The sequence below is a fragment of the Spermophilus citellus genome, assembly GCF_964194105.1.
Source record: "Spermophilus citellus genome assembly, chromosome: 14".
In the NCBI taxonomy this organism is placed as follows: domain Eukaryota; kingdom Metazoa; phylum Chordata; class Mammalia; order Rodentia; family Sciuridae; genus Spermophilus; species Spermophilus citellus.
Window position 1 is genome coordinate 68,647,203 of NC_138194.1, and position 16,924 is coordinate 68,664,126.

Below are 16,924 nucleotides of genomic sequence, written 5' to 3' on the forward strand. Positions count from 1 at the left end.
CAGTTTCATGGTTGAAAAATTATAGGAGTTTACTTTTTTTTTTAACTTTTTGGGGGAAGTGTTGGGGATTGAATTCAGGGCATTGTGCATGAGAGGCAAGCACTCTACCAACTACCAACTGAGCTATATTTCCAACCTGGGTGAGTTCACTTCTTGATTAATAGTAAGATGGAATTTTTTCACCTGTTATTTGAATTTTATTTTATTAATGGCCAGTTTGCATCTTTGCTGATTTATTTTAATCAGTTTTATTGAGTATAATTTATATTCAATTACCAACTTTTCGACAGGGGATGTAACTCGATGGTAGAGCACTTGCTAGTAGCACAAGGCCCTAGGTTCGATCCCCAGAACTGCCAAAGAGGAAAAAAAAATTACCACCTATATAGTGTACATTTCTCTGAGTTCTTATCAATGTATATGATACAGAAAGTTTCCATCACTCCAAAAATGTTTCCTTCTGCCCCTTTGCAATCTGCAGACCCCATACCCTGGCCTCTGATATCACTGAATTGCTGTCAGCATATTTTGCTTTTTCTAGACTTTTAGATAAGGGTAATCACACAGTATGTTGTCTTTTGTGTCTGTCTTCTTTCACTTAACATAATGCTTCTGAGATTCATCTATGTTGTTGCAAGTGAATTTTGAGTAATATTGATTTTTATGGACATCCCACAGTTTGTTTATCCACTTAACCTGTTGATGAAGATACTGTCAAAATATTTTCCAAAGTAGCTGAATCATTGTGCAGTCCTGTCAACAATGTTTAAAATTTCCAGTTACTTTACATCCTGGATCAACATTATTTAATATTGTCAGTTTTGTCAGTGTTAACCTTTCTATTAGGTATTTAATGGTGTCTCATTGTGATTTTAATTTGCATATCTCTAATGACTAATGATATTGTCTTTTCATTAGTTATTTTCCATCCATCTATTTTCTTATATGAAATATCTTTAAATTCTTTGCCCATTAAAAAAATTGGAGCCAGATATGATAGTGCACACCTGTAATCCCAGCAACATGCCTCATGCATGCTTGGCAAGCACTTTACCACTGAGTCACAGCCCCAGCCCAACTTGTCTTTTTATTTTTATTTTTAAATAGTGTATTTGGAAGAGCAAATTTTTTAAATTTTGGTGAGATTATTTTATAGTTTGTTCTATTTAAGGAATCTTTGTTTAGGTCTACGATCTGTTTCATTTGGCAGGTAGTATATATTTGAAATATATATTCAAGCACCATTTAATAAAGATTATCCTTTCCACATGGGGCTCGTTGGTACCAAAAGTCAGTTGAGGGCTGGAATTGTGGCTCAGTGGTAGAGCACTCATCTAGTGTGAGCAAGGCCCTGGTTCGATCCTCAGCACCACATAAAAATAAAAATAAAGGTATTGTGTCTAGCTACAACTAAATAAACAGAATTTTTTAAAAAAAGTCAGTTGACCTTGTGTCGGTTTATTTCTGACTCCTTATATTTTACTATTCTAAATGTCCATCTTTATTTCAGTACTTGTCTTGATTGTAGTATTTTTACAGTAAGTCTTGAAATTCCAGCTGGGTCCTCTTTCTAAGTTGTTTTGGCTAGTCTAGGTCTTTTGCTTATCAGTTTATATAAAATAACTTTCTTCTGTTTGGATTGAAATTGTATTGAATCTTCGGATCAATTGTGGAAGAAATGACAAAACCATTGAGGTTTCTGATCCATGAACGTTGCATATTTCTCCATTCCTTTTTTTTTTTTTTGTCTTTATTTATTTATTTTGTGGTGCTGGGGATTGAGCCCAGGGCCTTAAAAATGCTAAGTTCTGCCACTGAGCTACACCCCCAGTCCAGGTCTTTAATTTTTTTACAGAAATACCTTTTAATCTTGCATGTAGAATTCTTGAAATTTTTGTTAAATTTATTCTTAATCATTTTCTCTTATGTTACTGTTAATTTTAATATTTTATTTTACTTCTTTTGCTCCATCAATATCACCCCAGTTATGAGATTTTATTCTTTTTTTATTGTAGTACAGGGCATATAACATGAAATTGACCATATTGGCTTTTTTTTTTTTTTTTTTTTGATTGTCATGGTCCTGGGGATTGAACCCAAGGCCTCATAACATGCTAAGCAAATACACTGCCTCTGAGCTACATCCCCAGCCGATCTTAACCATTTTTAAATGTAGCCCAGCAAATACGTTGTTGTGGGTCCACTCTCCAGAATTTTTCCTCTTGCTAACCTAAAACCCTGTGCCCATTAAACAGCTCCCCATTTTCCTTTGCCCCAGTGTGTCCTTTCTCCTCTTGACCACTTCTGGAGTTGTCACCTTCTCTCCTAATTTCTCCCATGCTTTTTTGGCCACTTTCCTCATTGCATCTTACTCCCCTCCTCCTTCATAATTCCCCTTCTTTTTAAATTGCTTTTCTTTTTCTCCTCATATTTCTCCTCTTTGCCCCTTTGTCATTCTCCTGTTCTCCTGTATGGTTTGGACAGATAACATAGTTCATAGCTGAATTCCAGTGTTTATGAGTGTCTGACAAATATAAGAACCTTTGGCGCGCGCACGTGTGTGTGTGTGTGTGTGTGTGTGTGTGTGTGTGTATGTATATATATTTATATATATTCATTTATATATATATATATATATATATTTATATATAAATGAATAATAAATAATAGGCTTTCACAGATAATCTCTTCTTCAATTTTTTTCCTGGCACCTTGATAATTCAGTTTAGTAAATATTGTTAAGAATCTAATATGTGCCAGACACTGAATCACAAAGATGAAGTTAAGACTAAGATTCTGCCCTCAGGGAGCTTACAGTATGGAGAAAAAAACTGTCAGTAAATATATTACATGTAATCTTTATGCTAATAAGTAGAATAGGAGCACTTTTAAACCAACCAGGAAGTTCAGGGAAAGCTTGCTGGAAGGGATGATAATAGGATCTTGAAAGATAAATAAGGTGAGACAGACAACAACTATGTGATATTCTTAATAAGACTCTACAGTACACTAAAAATGGTTAAGAAGATAAATTTAATGTTATGTGTATTTACCACAATTATAAAGAAAAAGTAGAAAAGGTGTTCCATACACTTGTAATCCCAGGGGTATGAAAGGCTGAGGCAGGAGGATTGCAAGTTCAAAAGCCAGCCTCAGCAACTTAGCAAGGCCTTGTCTCAAAATAAAAAATAAAAAGGAGCTGTGGATGTGACTAGTGGTTGATTCTCCCTGGATTCAATCCTGGTACAGGCCAAAAAAAAAAAAAAAAAGAAAGAAAGAAAGAAAGAAAGAAAGAAAGAAAGCTATTCCACATAGAATGGCATAATAAAATTGTCATCTAAAAATAGAAGTCCTAAAAAACTATGATGTATAGTTCTTTATAATGCTTGGTTAATTATTTCAAACTATATATTTACCTTCTTTTTCTCCATCCTTATCAGAGTTGGGTGTCAGAAATTAAAAGAGAAGAAAGTAGAATGCACTTTCATGAAACTGAAACATTTCCAGGAATGAAAGATCATTTGCCTCCAGTTCGTGGTTCCAACAGCTATCTTCACGTTGGCCAGGTAGACATTTTTGTTGTGGAGCGGGGCTGTTAGGTGGAGGCAGTAGTTGCTTAAGGAGCTATCCAGTCCAAGCAGAGTTGCCAGAGAGTGATGTCCTCCAGGAGAATTGTAGTTGTTTCAGCTGGTGTGTCTGTTACCTTCAGTTTTCCGTATCTCATTACTTGAAGATGAAATCAAAGTAGCATTCTCCCTTGAGGATTTGCATCTTGGATTTACTGCCTTTCCTCTTTTCTTTTGCTGTCTTCTCTTTTACTGTGACCAGTTTTTACTAGCTTAATAAGGTCCCATTCAGTGTGTGAGATTTTCAGGGAAGAATTGTATTTATCCAGTTGAGGTACAGAGGATTATCTTGTGTCATTTAATTAACTAGCAATTTAAAATAATAAGCAGGTACTTTCAAGTTTGTAGATGTCATTCCTGTTTAGTGCTTCTCTGTTTTTTCTTTTATCCCCCTTTCTTTTTGATTGGTCCTTGCTTTGTCATGTACATCTCTCCTTTTTAACCCATGGTTTCATAAAGAAGGAGCATTTGGGGGTTCTGATTGCATCTACCCAAGCTCAGGTTGAAACTGGGCCTCTTGGGATACAGCTGACCTTGTTGTTTCTGAAAGGATGGCTATCCGAGTCTTTTCATTCCAGGTTAACTCATTTTTGCTATGTCTTTGAAACCTTGATTTTATTTTAAAAACATCCATAGCTCTTTATCATTATGCTCTCTGATAATTTACCTTTCTGGACTTTACTCCATATTTACAAATTACTCAGGCAATGAAAACTGACACCATCTATATCAATTAATTCATATTTATTTTCATTATTTTTTTTATTTTTATATAATGTTTTATGGGAGTATTTTTATTTAAATTTGGAAACAGGACAAAAGGTTATATAACTTAGTTTCATCTGGATCTTTAGCATAAATTACTCCATTTTGTTTTGGTTTCTTAGAGCTAGTGTAGGAGCTCATTCCAAGTCAATGGCTACCTATAAGGTTTTTTTTAAATTTTATTTTTAAAAATAAATTTATCTTTAATTGGTACAAAAAACATAAAAATTATACATATTAATGGGGTAATGTAATGTTTTGATGCAGGTATATATTGTATAATATTTAAATGGGTGTAAAAATATCTCTCCTCACTTACCATTTCCTTATAGAAAACTCTTTCTCTAGCTTTTTAAAATATACAGATTATTTTTATCTATAGTCATCCTAGTACGCAGCAGCACACCAGAGCTGCTCCTAGCTGTAACTTAGTACCCATGAATCACCCTTTCCCTATCTCTTCCTCTTCCCACTTTTCCCAATCTCTGATAACCACATTCTACTCTATAACTGAGTTTAAATTGTACCTGTGATACAAAGACTTCACCAAACAACTTTTAAAGTATTATAGCTGGCATAATATTTTAAACAATCTTCTATTTTTTTCCTCACTGTTTTCCCTCCATTTTCTTCTCCCTGTTCAAGCAAGCAGTTAATTTTAGGCTCATTGTCTCAGAGGAGGGATGTAGCAGGAAGGGAAATAGATGGGTTTCGAATGTCTCCAATATTCACAGAGATTCAAAGAGAACCATAAAAATGGAAGGGGCCATGTTATCAGATAATGAATGTCATATGAACAACCCAATTGTGTGAACTGGACCACTTCTTGTTAAACATTCCCCCATAAGTCCACAGAGCCTTGGCATTTCACTAACTTTGGGAAAAGGTAAAACTAAGATTGAGTGTTTTCTACTAGTCCGTAGAATGAGGGCTTGAGGTTAAAAAATTGTAGTAGAAGATGTATATTTCTTATACTTCTGAATATATGGATTGGATTTCCATTTCTCCTCTGCTGGGAGCTCTTTTCTCTGTCTTGGCATATTGGAATTTTCCTCATCCTTCCCATCCTAGCTTCAGCAAGAAATGTAAAAATTGCTTGATATTATTTTGCAGGGAGATGACTCCTATTAAACATTTTCAGGGATAATTTTAGATATCTCTCTCTCTCTCTCTCTCTCTCTCTCTCTCTCTATTTTTATGTATATATGCTCTTTAAATAAATAAGGCCCTACCATGCATGCATGACATTACATGTGTCATATATAATTAATTGTTACATAAATAAGGCCCTGGCCTACATTCTTTTTTTTTTCACTCATTAACATATGGTTAATATCAATAAAGAGAATTTCTACATAGTTTCTAATTGCAGCATAGAATTCCATAATATCCTGATTTATTTAAATCATACCCTTTTCTTATGATTCATACTTAGCTGATAAAGCCTTACCCCACCTATAAGTTTTACTTAACATATTCCAAAGACTTATGACCTCTGGGGTATTAAAAATGTGATTTTTAAATTACATAATGAAATTTGTGATTGTTTAAAAAATCTGCGTAACTCCAAATGACCATAAGTGTGAAAGTGTCATGAGACCAAAAAGTTTGAACCCCACTGATAGTATGATATGAATGAGGATGGTAATTATTGGGTGCTGTGGGAACATGTGGAAGGAGTACATGTTCTAATCTTTCAGAGCTTTGCCTCTTTGTATAATATATTCATATGATATTGTTCAATATGTGGTATTCCATGTATCTAGTTTGTGTCTTGAGACTCTTATTGATGTCCATTCTTTTTACTTATTAAATTATTTTCTTTATTGAGTTATGTTTGGAAAATGCATATTGTACATTTAATATGATACTTATATACAGTAGTGACCACCACAATTAAATCAATTTATGTTTATTTTTTAAAAATTCCTCAAGAGGGATTGATTCTTTGTCAAAGGTATGTCACAGAGCCACATGTGAATTTAAATACCCTTTCTAATCAGTGTTGAAATTAAGTTGTCCTACCTGTATTAGTTTCCTTGGGCTGCTATAATAAAATAACACAAAATGGCTTAAAACAAGAGAAATATATTCTTTCATTGTTCTGGGGGCTAGAAGTCAGTCTAAAATGAAGGTATGGGCAGGACCATGCTCCCTTTAAAACCTATGGGGGAGGATCCCTCCCTCCTCTTAATTGTAGGTACAGGGAAGAGTCTCTCTTTTTCTTCTCTGATGAGGAGGCCTGTAAGATTATAATTCCAAACTGATGTGGCTAAGTTTCCTACTACATAGAGAATGTAAATTGCTATAGAGGAAAATGAAATTAGCAGGCAGAAAGAAGCAGAGATAAAGGCAGGAGAGAGAGAGAGAGAGGACGCTGGAGAAAGGGCCCAGGAATCCCTTTATCTAGAAGTACCCTACCTTTTCTTAAGTTTGTTTATATATGCCAATAATTTATTCTTTTTAAATTGAATTAGTCCAAAGTGGGTATCTGTCATTGCAACCAAACAATAGAGCAAACTAGTGATTCTTGTTTCTCCAATGCCCAGATTTTGCAAGAACACATCAGAGTTTAGTATCTTTTTATTATAAGAAAATAATTAATGATCACATGTGAGTTTTCAAGTTGTGTGTGTGTGTACGCTTAAATGTCTATAGATTTTCCCAGAATTAACTAAGAATTTTAAATCCTTTCTTTTGTCTGCTGTATATTATTGTATTAGGACACTAAGGTTGTCATAACCTCAGGGGTACTATTTTTCTGATCCCTTCCATTTGCATATCTTAATCTAATACTTCACACTAAATTTACACTAAAACCTGCTAATTTTAGATAAAATACGTCTCATAAAATGAGTTTTTTTCTTTTAGGAAAAACATTCTAAAAATAGACCAGCTAAAAAGAAAATTCCAAGAGATTATGCAGAATGGGATAAGTATGTTCTATATTTTATATTTGAATAATTCTTTTCCAATCAATATTGTAACTTTTAAGATAATTATTATATACTTAAATATCTCAAGGGTACCAAATTATTTTAATAGACTACTAAGAATATCTAGTCTAAGCACTTCTGATCTTGTTTTTCATAGGAAAAGACTACATCCTTTTGTTTATAAAATCAACCAAAAATAAATAATGCTGTCTTTATACTAATCAAAAAAAAAAAGTACAAACATTTTAAATGGAGAGAAATTACTCACAATTTTAATTACAAGGTTACAAACATATTTCATCTGATTAATATTTAAATCCTTACTTAATAACATATTTTCTTAAGAAGGAATGTAAATGACTTGAAAAACAAACCTATTATGCATTTTTTTAATATGCATCAAAAAGACACAGTACAAGTTGAGCATCCCTAATGTGAAAAGCTCCAAAATCTGAACTTTTTAGCACTGACATGATGACTCACATAGAAAATTCTACATTGTAATACTGAGTGTCATGCACAAAATTATTAAAAATATTGTATTAAGCTGGGTGCAGTGGCTGAGGCAGGAGGATCTCGAGTTCAAAGGCAGCTTCAGCAATTTAGCGGGCCCTAAACAACTCAGTCAGACCCTCTCTCTAAATAAAATACAAAATAGGGCTGGGATGTGGTTCAGAAGTTAAGTGCCTCTGGGTTCAGTTTCTGGTACCAAAAAAAACCAAATTATGTTCAGGCTATGTGTATGAGGTGTATATATAAAACATAAATAAATTTTGTGTTTTTTCTTGGGCTCTATCCCAAAATAATTCCATTATGTATATGCAAATACTTCAAAATCTGAAAAAAAAAATTTGAGATATGAAACACTTCTGATCCAAAGAGATATTTAGCCTGTAATACAAATAAAGAATATCAATAACAATTTTATTTTCTTACTTGTATTGTTATTTTCTCAGTTTTGTTTTTTTTCCCATTTAAGATTTGATGTGGAAAAAGAATGCTCAAAAATCGATGAAGATTACAAAGAAAAGACTGTAATTGACAACAAGTCACATTTGTCTAAAATTGAAATAAAAGTAGACACAGCAGGTAATGGGGAAACATAAGAATAATTTAGTAGTCTTTAAATTTTTAAATTATAATAAAAACTGTTCTCCTGGAAGATATTGTCTTTGAGTGCTACACAGATTTTCATTAAAAATTTGTGGATTTTCTTTATCAAGTTTATTTCTATCTTTTATATGAATAATAGTTATAATAAATAAATGTTGTAAGACTTCAAAATATAAATGTATTTTTCTTACTGCAATTTGTTTTTTTTTTTTTTTTAGTTACAGATGGACCCAATACCTTTATTTATTTATTTTTATGTGGTGCTGAGGATCAAACACACCAGGCAAGCGCTCTATCACTGAGCCCCAACCCCAGCCCTCTGCAATTATATTTGTTCCTTTTTTTATCCTCTTTTTCCCAGAAATTTCTCACATTTTTCTTATTTGCCCCAAACAAAAAGATAAGAGTTTTCATTTAAACTCCATAGATGATTTTTAATGTAACCAATTATAAAAATAGGGGCTGGGGATATAGCCCAGTTGGTAGAGTGCTTGCCTTGCATGCACAAGGCCCTGGGTTCAATCCCCAGCACCATAAAAACAAAAACAAAAAACCACCCTAAATCCTCAAAAATGCTGAATTTCTAATTAAAAAAGGGAAAATATCCTGCTTAGGAAACCTTTTATTTTATTTACTGGTTTCTACTTCAATTAGAATAAGCACTCTTGGTGGCCAGGGGTAGTTCTGTGGTAGAGCACTTACCTGGTATGTGTGAGGCTCTGGATTTGATCCCCAGCACTGCATAAAAGTATTCATGGATTTAAACTTTAAAACATTATACTTTCACATATAGCACTTAATATTTATTTCTAGGTCTAACTGAGAAGGACAGGGGTTTACTTGCTATTCGTGAAAAAGAAAAAGGAAATGAAGCTTTCAACTCTGGCGATTATGAGGAGGCTGTGATGTATTATACTAGGTTGGTTGTGGTTTAAACTTACCATTTTAAAAAATGCTAATGTTTTAATTATTAAAACAACATAAATAAGCTAATTCTATTTCAGAATTGCTCAAGGTATTGTACTTGTGCCTTATCGTAAATTTACTTTTGTTTGTCTTGTTTTTTCAATATTTCCTCAAACTTTTCTCTCACTCCATTCCCACCTTTGACAGATCATCTGGCTTTCCTATTTTACAGAGAGAGAGTAGAAACTACCTGAAAGTAACTTTGCAGAAGGTCTACTCAGCATAAAGGTTAAGAACTTGTGTTCTGTAGTCAGACTGCCTGGACCTAATCCTGGAATTTATGGTATTCCCTCTGACCACAGGGGCTTTGCACATTCTGAGTCTTCTGTTTAGAATGGCCTTTCCTCCTCTCCTTGTCTATTACCTTCCAACTTATCCTTTAAGACTTAGCCTTTGCCTTACTTCTTTGAAAAGTCTTCTCTGAACTCCCAAACTCTACCTACTCTATGCCACCCCCCAGTTTATAGACTTTTATAACAATCTTACCTCTCATTTGTAGTACTTGTTAAAGGAACAGTGTATGATTTTTTTAAAACTTTTTTTTTAGTTGTAGATGGACACAATACCTTTGTTTTATTCATTTATTTATTTTTATGTGGTGCTGATGATTGAACCCAGTGCCTCACACATGCCAGGCAGGTGCTCTACCACTGAGCTACAACCCCAGCCCCAGTGTGTGATTTGATACTAACTGAACTGTCAGCTTGTACGAGCAGAGCCTCTTGTCCAATTTTTTTTTTAAACACCTTTGTATCCTTATTTCCCAGCAAAGTTTCTGGTTCATAGCAGAGTTCAATAAATATGCATATGAGCTTTTGAATTTCTTATATTCCGTTAAAAGTTGATGAAGATCCTAAATTGTTACAAACAGTACTCAGAATCATTAAAGCTACCTTCAAATTAATCTCTGTATAATCATCCTTCCAATTGTAATGAGAAATTTTTTTTCAATGTTGTGTCTCTAAAGAAGTTTGTCTTTGTTGAAATGGGTACAAGACAAAAAGGATATTTGATGGGTGGTTCATTCAGTGCAGCCTCCCTTGTTCAGTTCTGACACTGTTTTCCTTTTTCTTGTTTATTTCCATCCGTGTAGATTCTCTTGTCCATATGGGGAACAACATTTTCCTTACCTTCCATTAAGGAGTCATATAGTGAAAAAATTAAAGTGGTGTGGTATGATGGTTAGGGAAATCAGGCTGCCACCTCTGACTTTATCGCCTGTCTTGCCTTGGTTTCCCCAGTGTGAGACAGTTACAATAGTGCCAGCTTCAGAGCAGCTTGAAGATGACATAAGACAAGTGTCATGAAGGCAGGATAACCCCGCAGTAACAAGAGCAGACAGGTGCGAGTCTTGCCTCTACCATTTACTAGCTGTGGACGTGGAACTTCACCGAGCCACTCCGTCTGCTTTCTCATCTGCAATTTGGAAGGAGTAGCAATACCTCCTTTATGGATTGTAACGAGGGTTCAATGACCTGTGTGTGTAGTGTGCTCAATGCCTGGCCAGTGGGGAATGCTCGGTGTCAGGCCTTCCTGTTGTTTACCCTTACGTGTATTTTCTATGTCTGCTGTCTGTCCTACCATGTAATGCCTCTATATTCATCCTTAATGATCTTATTAAATTGACCCAGTTTATGACGTTTCCATTTTTACATTCTATCTCTCTTCTGGATTTAGTAAACTCAATGTACTGATACCCTTATGTTTCCCATTTCACAGCCTTCTATACCCACTTTTGAAGCAACAGCAGGTAGATTTTTAAGTTTTTCCTTTTCATTTCTACTTCATTTTGCACTGATTTCCTTAATCTAGCAAAGTTTGTTTTCTTATGTTTGTATTCTTCATTCCACTGACTACTCTCCTGTTCCTTCAATTAAATTTCCTCAATTAAATTACTTTATGATCATCCTTAGAATTAAATCTATTTTAGTTACAAACTGATTTGTTTCTGTTAACACGATAATAGTTGAATAAAGACTATCAATTGTGATTGATTACTTCATTTTGTTTTGTTCTATGAAATTGTTTCCAAGAATTCAAAAAGTGCATTTGATATTTAATGTGTTTTTTTAAAGAGAGAGTGAGAGAGGAGAGAGAGAGAGAGAATTTTTAATATTTATTTTTAGTTCTCGGCGGACACAACATCCTTGTTGGTATGTGGTGCTGAGGATCGAACCCGGGCCGCACGCATGCGAGGCGAGCCCGCTACCGCTTGAGCCACATCCCCAGCCCGATATTTAATGTTAACTGACCTACTTTTGAAGGTGACCTATGGGTATTTAAATTCCTATGTCACCTCTAAAGTCTGAGTTTACTTTAAGCTTTAATTAGATTTTTAAGCATTTGTCTAAATGTGGATTTTATATATTAAATTGTATTTTATTATATTTGATGATTTAGGCTGGGTCAGTTTGCTAAGGTTGCCATCCCAAAGTACCACAGAGAGAGTAGCTTAAACATGAGTAATTTGTTTTCTCACAGTTTTTTAATATTAATTTTTTAAATTTATATATGACAGCGGAATGCATTACAATTCATATTACACATACAGAGCACAATTTTTCATATCTCTGGTTGTATACAAAGTATATTCACACCAATTCGTGTCTTCATACATGTACTTTGGATAATGATGTCCATCACATTCCACCATCATTTCTAACCCCAAGCCCCCTCCCTTCCCCTCCCATCCCTCTGCCCTATCTAGAGTTCATCTATTCCTCCCAAGCTTCCCCTCCCTACCCCACTATGAATCAGCCTCCTTATATCAGAGAAAACATTTGGCATTTGGTTTTTGGGATTGGCTAACTTCACTTAGCATTATCTTCTCTAACTCCATCCCTTTACCTGCAAATGCCATGATTTTATTCTCTTTTATTGCTGAGTAATATTCCATTGTGTATATATGCCACATTTTTTTTATCCATTCATCTATTGAAAGGCATCTAGGTTGGCTCCACAGTTTAGCTATAAACATTGAAGAAGTCTGAGATCAAGGTGTTGGTGGGGTTGATTTCTTCTGCAGCCTCTTTCCTTGGCTTGCAGGTGGCTGCCTTCTCCTGTATGTTCAGGGGTGTATGTGTGTTCTGATTTCTTCCATAAGGGCACCAATTTATTGGAATAGGGCCTACATCACTTATCTCATTCTCACTTAATTACCTTCTTGAAGTCCCTATCTCGAAGAATATTCATATTCTGAGGTACTATGGGGGTTAGGACTTCAATGTAGAAATTTTTGAGAAACAGTTCAGCCCACGCATGGGTTATAATTGTTTAATCTACAACTTTAGCTGAAGTGTTTTGTTTTTTTTTATGTTCTTAGGTTTACTTTAGGTCTACTTGTTACCAACAATTGTTTCTCTTATAGGAGTATCTCAGCGCTTCCCACTGTAGCTGCCTATAACAATCGAGCTCAAGCAGAAATCAAGTTGCAGAACTGGAATAGTGCTTTTCAGGATTGTGAAAAGGTCTTGCAGTTAGAACCTGGAAACATAAAGGGTAAATATTCTCTGAATGCTTTTAAATTTATAGCTGGGTCTGTTAAAGACCATTTGTAGATACTTAATATATACATTAAAAATATTTCAGATAAACTCAGATTTCCATATGTGAGTCATCACCTCTGTAGAGTTACTTTTAATTTTTACTTGAATTTAAGTCCCTGATTATTTGTTTTGAAGTATTTAATAATCCCAAAAGATTGAATAAGATTTTCCCATTAGGGGAATCTGAGTGAAGATACACAGGGACTCTCTGTACTACCTTTGCAACTTTTCTGTAACTTTCAAATTTTTTCAAAATGAAAAAGTTACCAAAAAAAGATAATTGTTACAACCTGGATATTTGTTTTTTTGTTTTTAAATTTTTTAATATTTATTTTTTAGTTTTCGGCGGACACAACATCTTTGTTTGTATATGGTGCTGATGATCGAACCCGGGCCGCACGCATGCCAGGCGAGCGCACTACCGCACTACCGCTTGAGCCACATCCCCAGCCCCAACCTGAATATTTGAATCTGAATAGCAGTGGCAGTAGCTAAAGCATGCTTAAAGCACAATGCTACAATTTTGATTAAATTTATGGCACAATAATTTATCTCTTTAGGTTTTCATGGCTAATTCTAAGACTAAAATCTAACTTCTTAGATTTATATTTTTTAAAAGAGGCATATTAAAATATGTCAGATATAAATTTCTCACTTTTTAGATTACTAAGCCTGATATTTTTCAAAATATTGAATTATTACACTAAGTTCTCTCAGTAGTTAATGGATAATTATGAGACTAGAAATGCATTCATTGTTGCAGTAAATAATTATAAAATTATCCATTGAAGCTTACCAAAAAAATCTAATGTAGACTACCAAAGGGCTCAATTTTTTTAAAATTTATTTTTAGTTTTTTTTAAGGTGGACACAATATCTTTATTTTTTTTTTTTAACGTGATGCTGAGAATCAAACCCAGTGCCTCATGCATACTAGGCAAGCATGCTACACTTGAGCCACATCCCTAGCCCCCAAAGGACTCAATTTCTGAAGCTAGCTGACTTAAATCATCAGATACTCTCAGTTCCCTGTGCTAAGTAACTCTAATAATTTTAGAGATGTCTAAAATAGATTTTACTAGTGTGCCATATTCTGAGCATTTAATAGTATACTAAATTTCAATAAGGAAATTTTAAAATTTTTAGAAAATGATAAGAAAATATTAATGGTGTTTATAAGAAGGAAAGCATTGTTTAGTGAAAACCTTCCCAGTACTGCAGCATAGGATGTTGCTTTTGAAGGTATGCTAAGGTATGGAGTCTTTCAGCCTGTGGAAGAGCCGGCCAGGACCTTTTTTTTTTTTTTTTTTAAATGCGTTCAACATGAAAATGGGTGTATGTAAGCTCTGCATAATTATGTCTTAAAGTGTCCAGTGCTACCTGATTTTTTTCAACTTGCCAAATAGTTATAACTACAATATGATATGTTAAAACATATAACTTTTATTTTGGTAAATTTTCAGCTCTTCTCCGCCGTGCCACTACATATAAACATCAAAACAAGCTCCAGGAAGCTATAGAAGATTTGAGAAAAGTACTGGATGTTGAGCCTGATAATGATTTGGCTAAAGTAAGTGTAGGAAGTGATTTCTCACCTAATTCTATAATATGCTATTTCTGAATTTATTTTAAAATGGTATCAGGGGCTGGGGCTGTAACTCAGTGGTAATGGGCTTGCCTAGACATGTGAGGCACTGGCTTCAATCCTTCATACCACATAAAAGTAAATAAATAAAAAATAAAGGCATTAAAAATGGTATCAGTTTTGCTGAATAAATTATGTTGAGGATTAGGTCCCAGCTTTAAAAGAGATATCCCAGACATCCCAAAATGTTAACATCTTCTTTTTTTTTTTTTTTTTTTTTGCTACTGAGGATTTAACCCAGGGGTACTTTACCACTGAGCTACATCCCCATCCTTTCATTTATTTATTTATTTATTTTTGAGACAGAGGTTCACTAAGTTGCTGAGGGCCTTGCTAAATTGCTGAGGATGGCCTCCAACTTTCAGTTCTCCTTTCTCAACCTCCTGAGCCACTGGGATTACAAGAGTGTATTACCATGCCCAACTTGAAAACAGGTTCTTAAGAAAAAATTGTGTAAAGGTATAAGCCTACCTCTCAGCAGATGCAGGCAGTACTTTTCTCTGGGGTAATCTCAGTTTATCATGCAGCATCTGTATTAAGGCCTAAACGGTAGAGGTAAGTGTTAGGAACTGGGAAGGGTCTGAGATTTTACTTTACTTGTAAATTAACAAGGTAGCTCAGCAAAGGATACCAGATATCCTGGATCAGACAGAAAGGTCTACTCATGGTACACCATGCGGATGAGCTGCACATTCAGGTCAGGTCCCTTTGTTCCTGAGCCCCACAAGAATGATGTGGAGTGACCCAGATGGATGCTGCACTTCAGTGGGTGTGTGGGAAGATTGAGGAACTGAAAATAGGGGAAAGCTCATTTTTTTTTTTTTTATGATGGGCCGTAAACAAACTGCCTATCTTTGCTTCATAGAGAAATATTGTCTTCATTATATTGCAGAGTAAATAGACTTGCCCTGTCATTTTCAGGGAAATGCTATTTTTGTTTTACAAGCCTGCTCTCTGTACAAACATCCTTAAATGTAATCCGGAACAAAGGTGATTTAGTGTTTCTGTTCACAGTATGCCCAGAAATAGGATAAAATTGTGGAGAATTGCCTTTACACAATAAATTGTCCCTAAATTTCCACACACATACCTATTGGATAACCTGTTGCACTCTCTCTATGTCCTTTGTATAATGGTTATAGTGATTAAATGTTAATTTAACAGTATTATAAAAGAAAAATTTGGAAAAGAAAAACCACCTATGATATTACTATCCAACATGATTTCATGTTTACATATTAACTTTAAGTCCTTATCCAAATGCATTTTTATCTTAACCATATGGAATTAACTCAAATGGACCATCTACCTTAATGTAAGACCTAAAATAAAAGTTCTAGAAGAAAACATAGGAGAAAATCTTTATGATGTTGGATCAGACAAGTATTCTTCAAGTGACATGAAAAGCACAATCCATAAAAGAAAAAACTGATAAGTTGGATTTCATCAAAATTAATAATTCCTGCTCTTAGAAAGGCACTATTAGAAGAGTGAAAAGATGGCTAGGCACAATACAAGACTGTAATCCCAGTGGCTTGGGAGGCTGAGGCAGGAGAATCGAAAGTTCAAAGTTCAAAGCCAGCTTTAGCAACTTAGTGAGTACCTAAGCAACTTAGTGAGACCCTGTCTCAAAATAAAAAAATAAAAAGGGCTGGGGATGTGACTCAGTGGATGAATGCTCCTGGGTTCAATTCTTGTGTCAAAAAAAAAAAAAAAAAAAGAGAAAGAGGGAGAAGAATAAGAAGAAAACGATAAGCAACTTACATACTGGGAGAAAATATTTTTAAATCATATATTCGACAAAGGATTTGTATCAAAAATATGGAAAGAACTTTCAAAACTCAGTAATAAGAAAATAGGCAGCTAATTAAAAATAACCTCCTCCTCCCAATGATGGGCATCTCACCCAAGGCCTTTTTCTGGCTAGGCAAGCTCTCTACCACCCTGCTGTATCCCTGGCCCCAAGTAAAATATTTGATCTGACACCAACCAAAAGAGACACATAGATGGAAAATAAGCACACGAAAAGATGCCCAATAACATTGGTCATCACTGAAATGTAAATTTAAAACCACTAGAGATAAAAAGAGTGAGATTGGAACTGGTTTCCCCCTATATGTAATCTGATATTTTTCTCTCACAGCCTTTAAAATTCTATCCTTATTCTGTATGTTAGGCATTTTCATTATAATGTACATTGGGTCTGTTGTAATTTTGTTCATGTGGGATCCTATATTTGATTTTCTATTCTATTCTTTAGGTTTGGGAAATTTTCTGATATTATTTCATTGAAAAGATTGTGCATTCCTTTGTTTTTTTTCTCTGTGC

General features: G+C 34.5%; 1 protein-coding gene across 1 annotated transcript in view; it reads left to right on the plus strand.

Moving 5' to 3' along the window:
* Window positions 1-16,924, plus strand: part of SPAG1 (sperm associated antigen 1) — a 60,562-nt gene that overhangs the window by 2,231 nt on the left and 41,407 nt on the right. Inside the window, exons 3-8 of the mRNA XM_081266155.1 lie at window positions 3,441-3,566; window positions 7,263-7,327; window positions 8,307-8,416; window positions 9,254-9,359; window positions 12,774-12,904; window positions 14,415-14,521. Of these exons, the coding sequence (XP_081122281.1) occupies window positions 3,441-3,566; window positions 7,263-7,327; window positions 8,307-8,416; window positions 9,254-9,359; window positions 12,774-12,904; window positions 14,415-14,521 (645 nt within the window). The remainder of the gene's footprint in view (window positions 1-3,440; window positions 3,567-7,262; window positions 7,328-8,306; window positions 8,417-9,253; window positions 9,360-12,773; window positions 12,905-14,414; window positions 14,522-16,924) is intronic.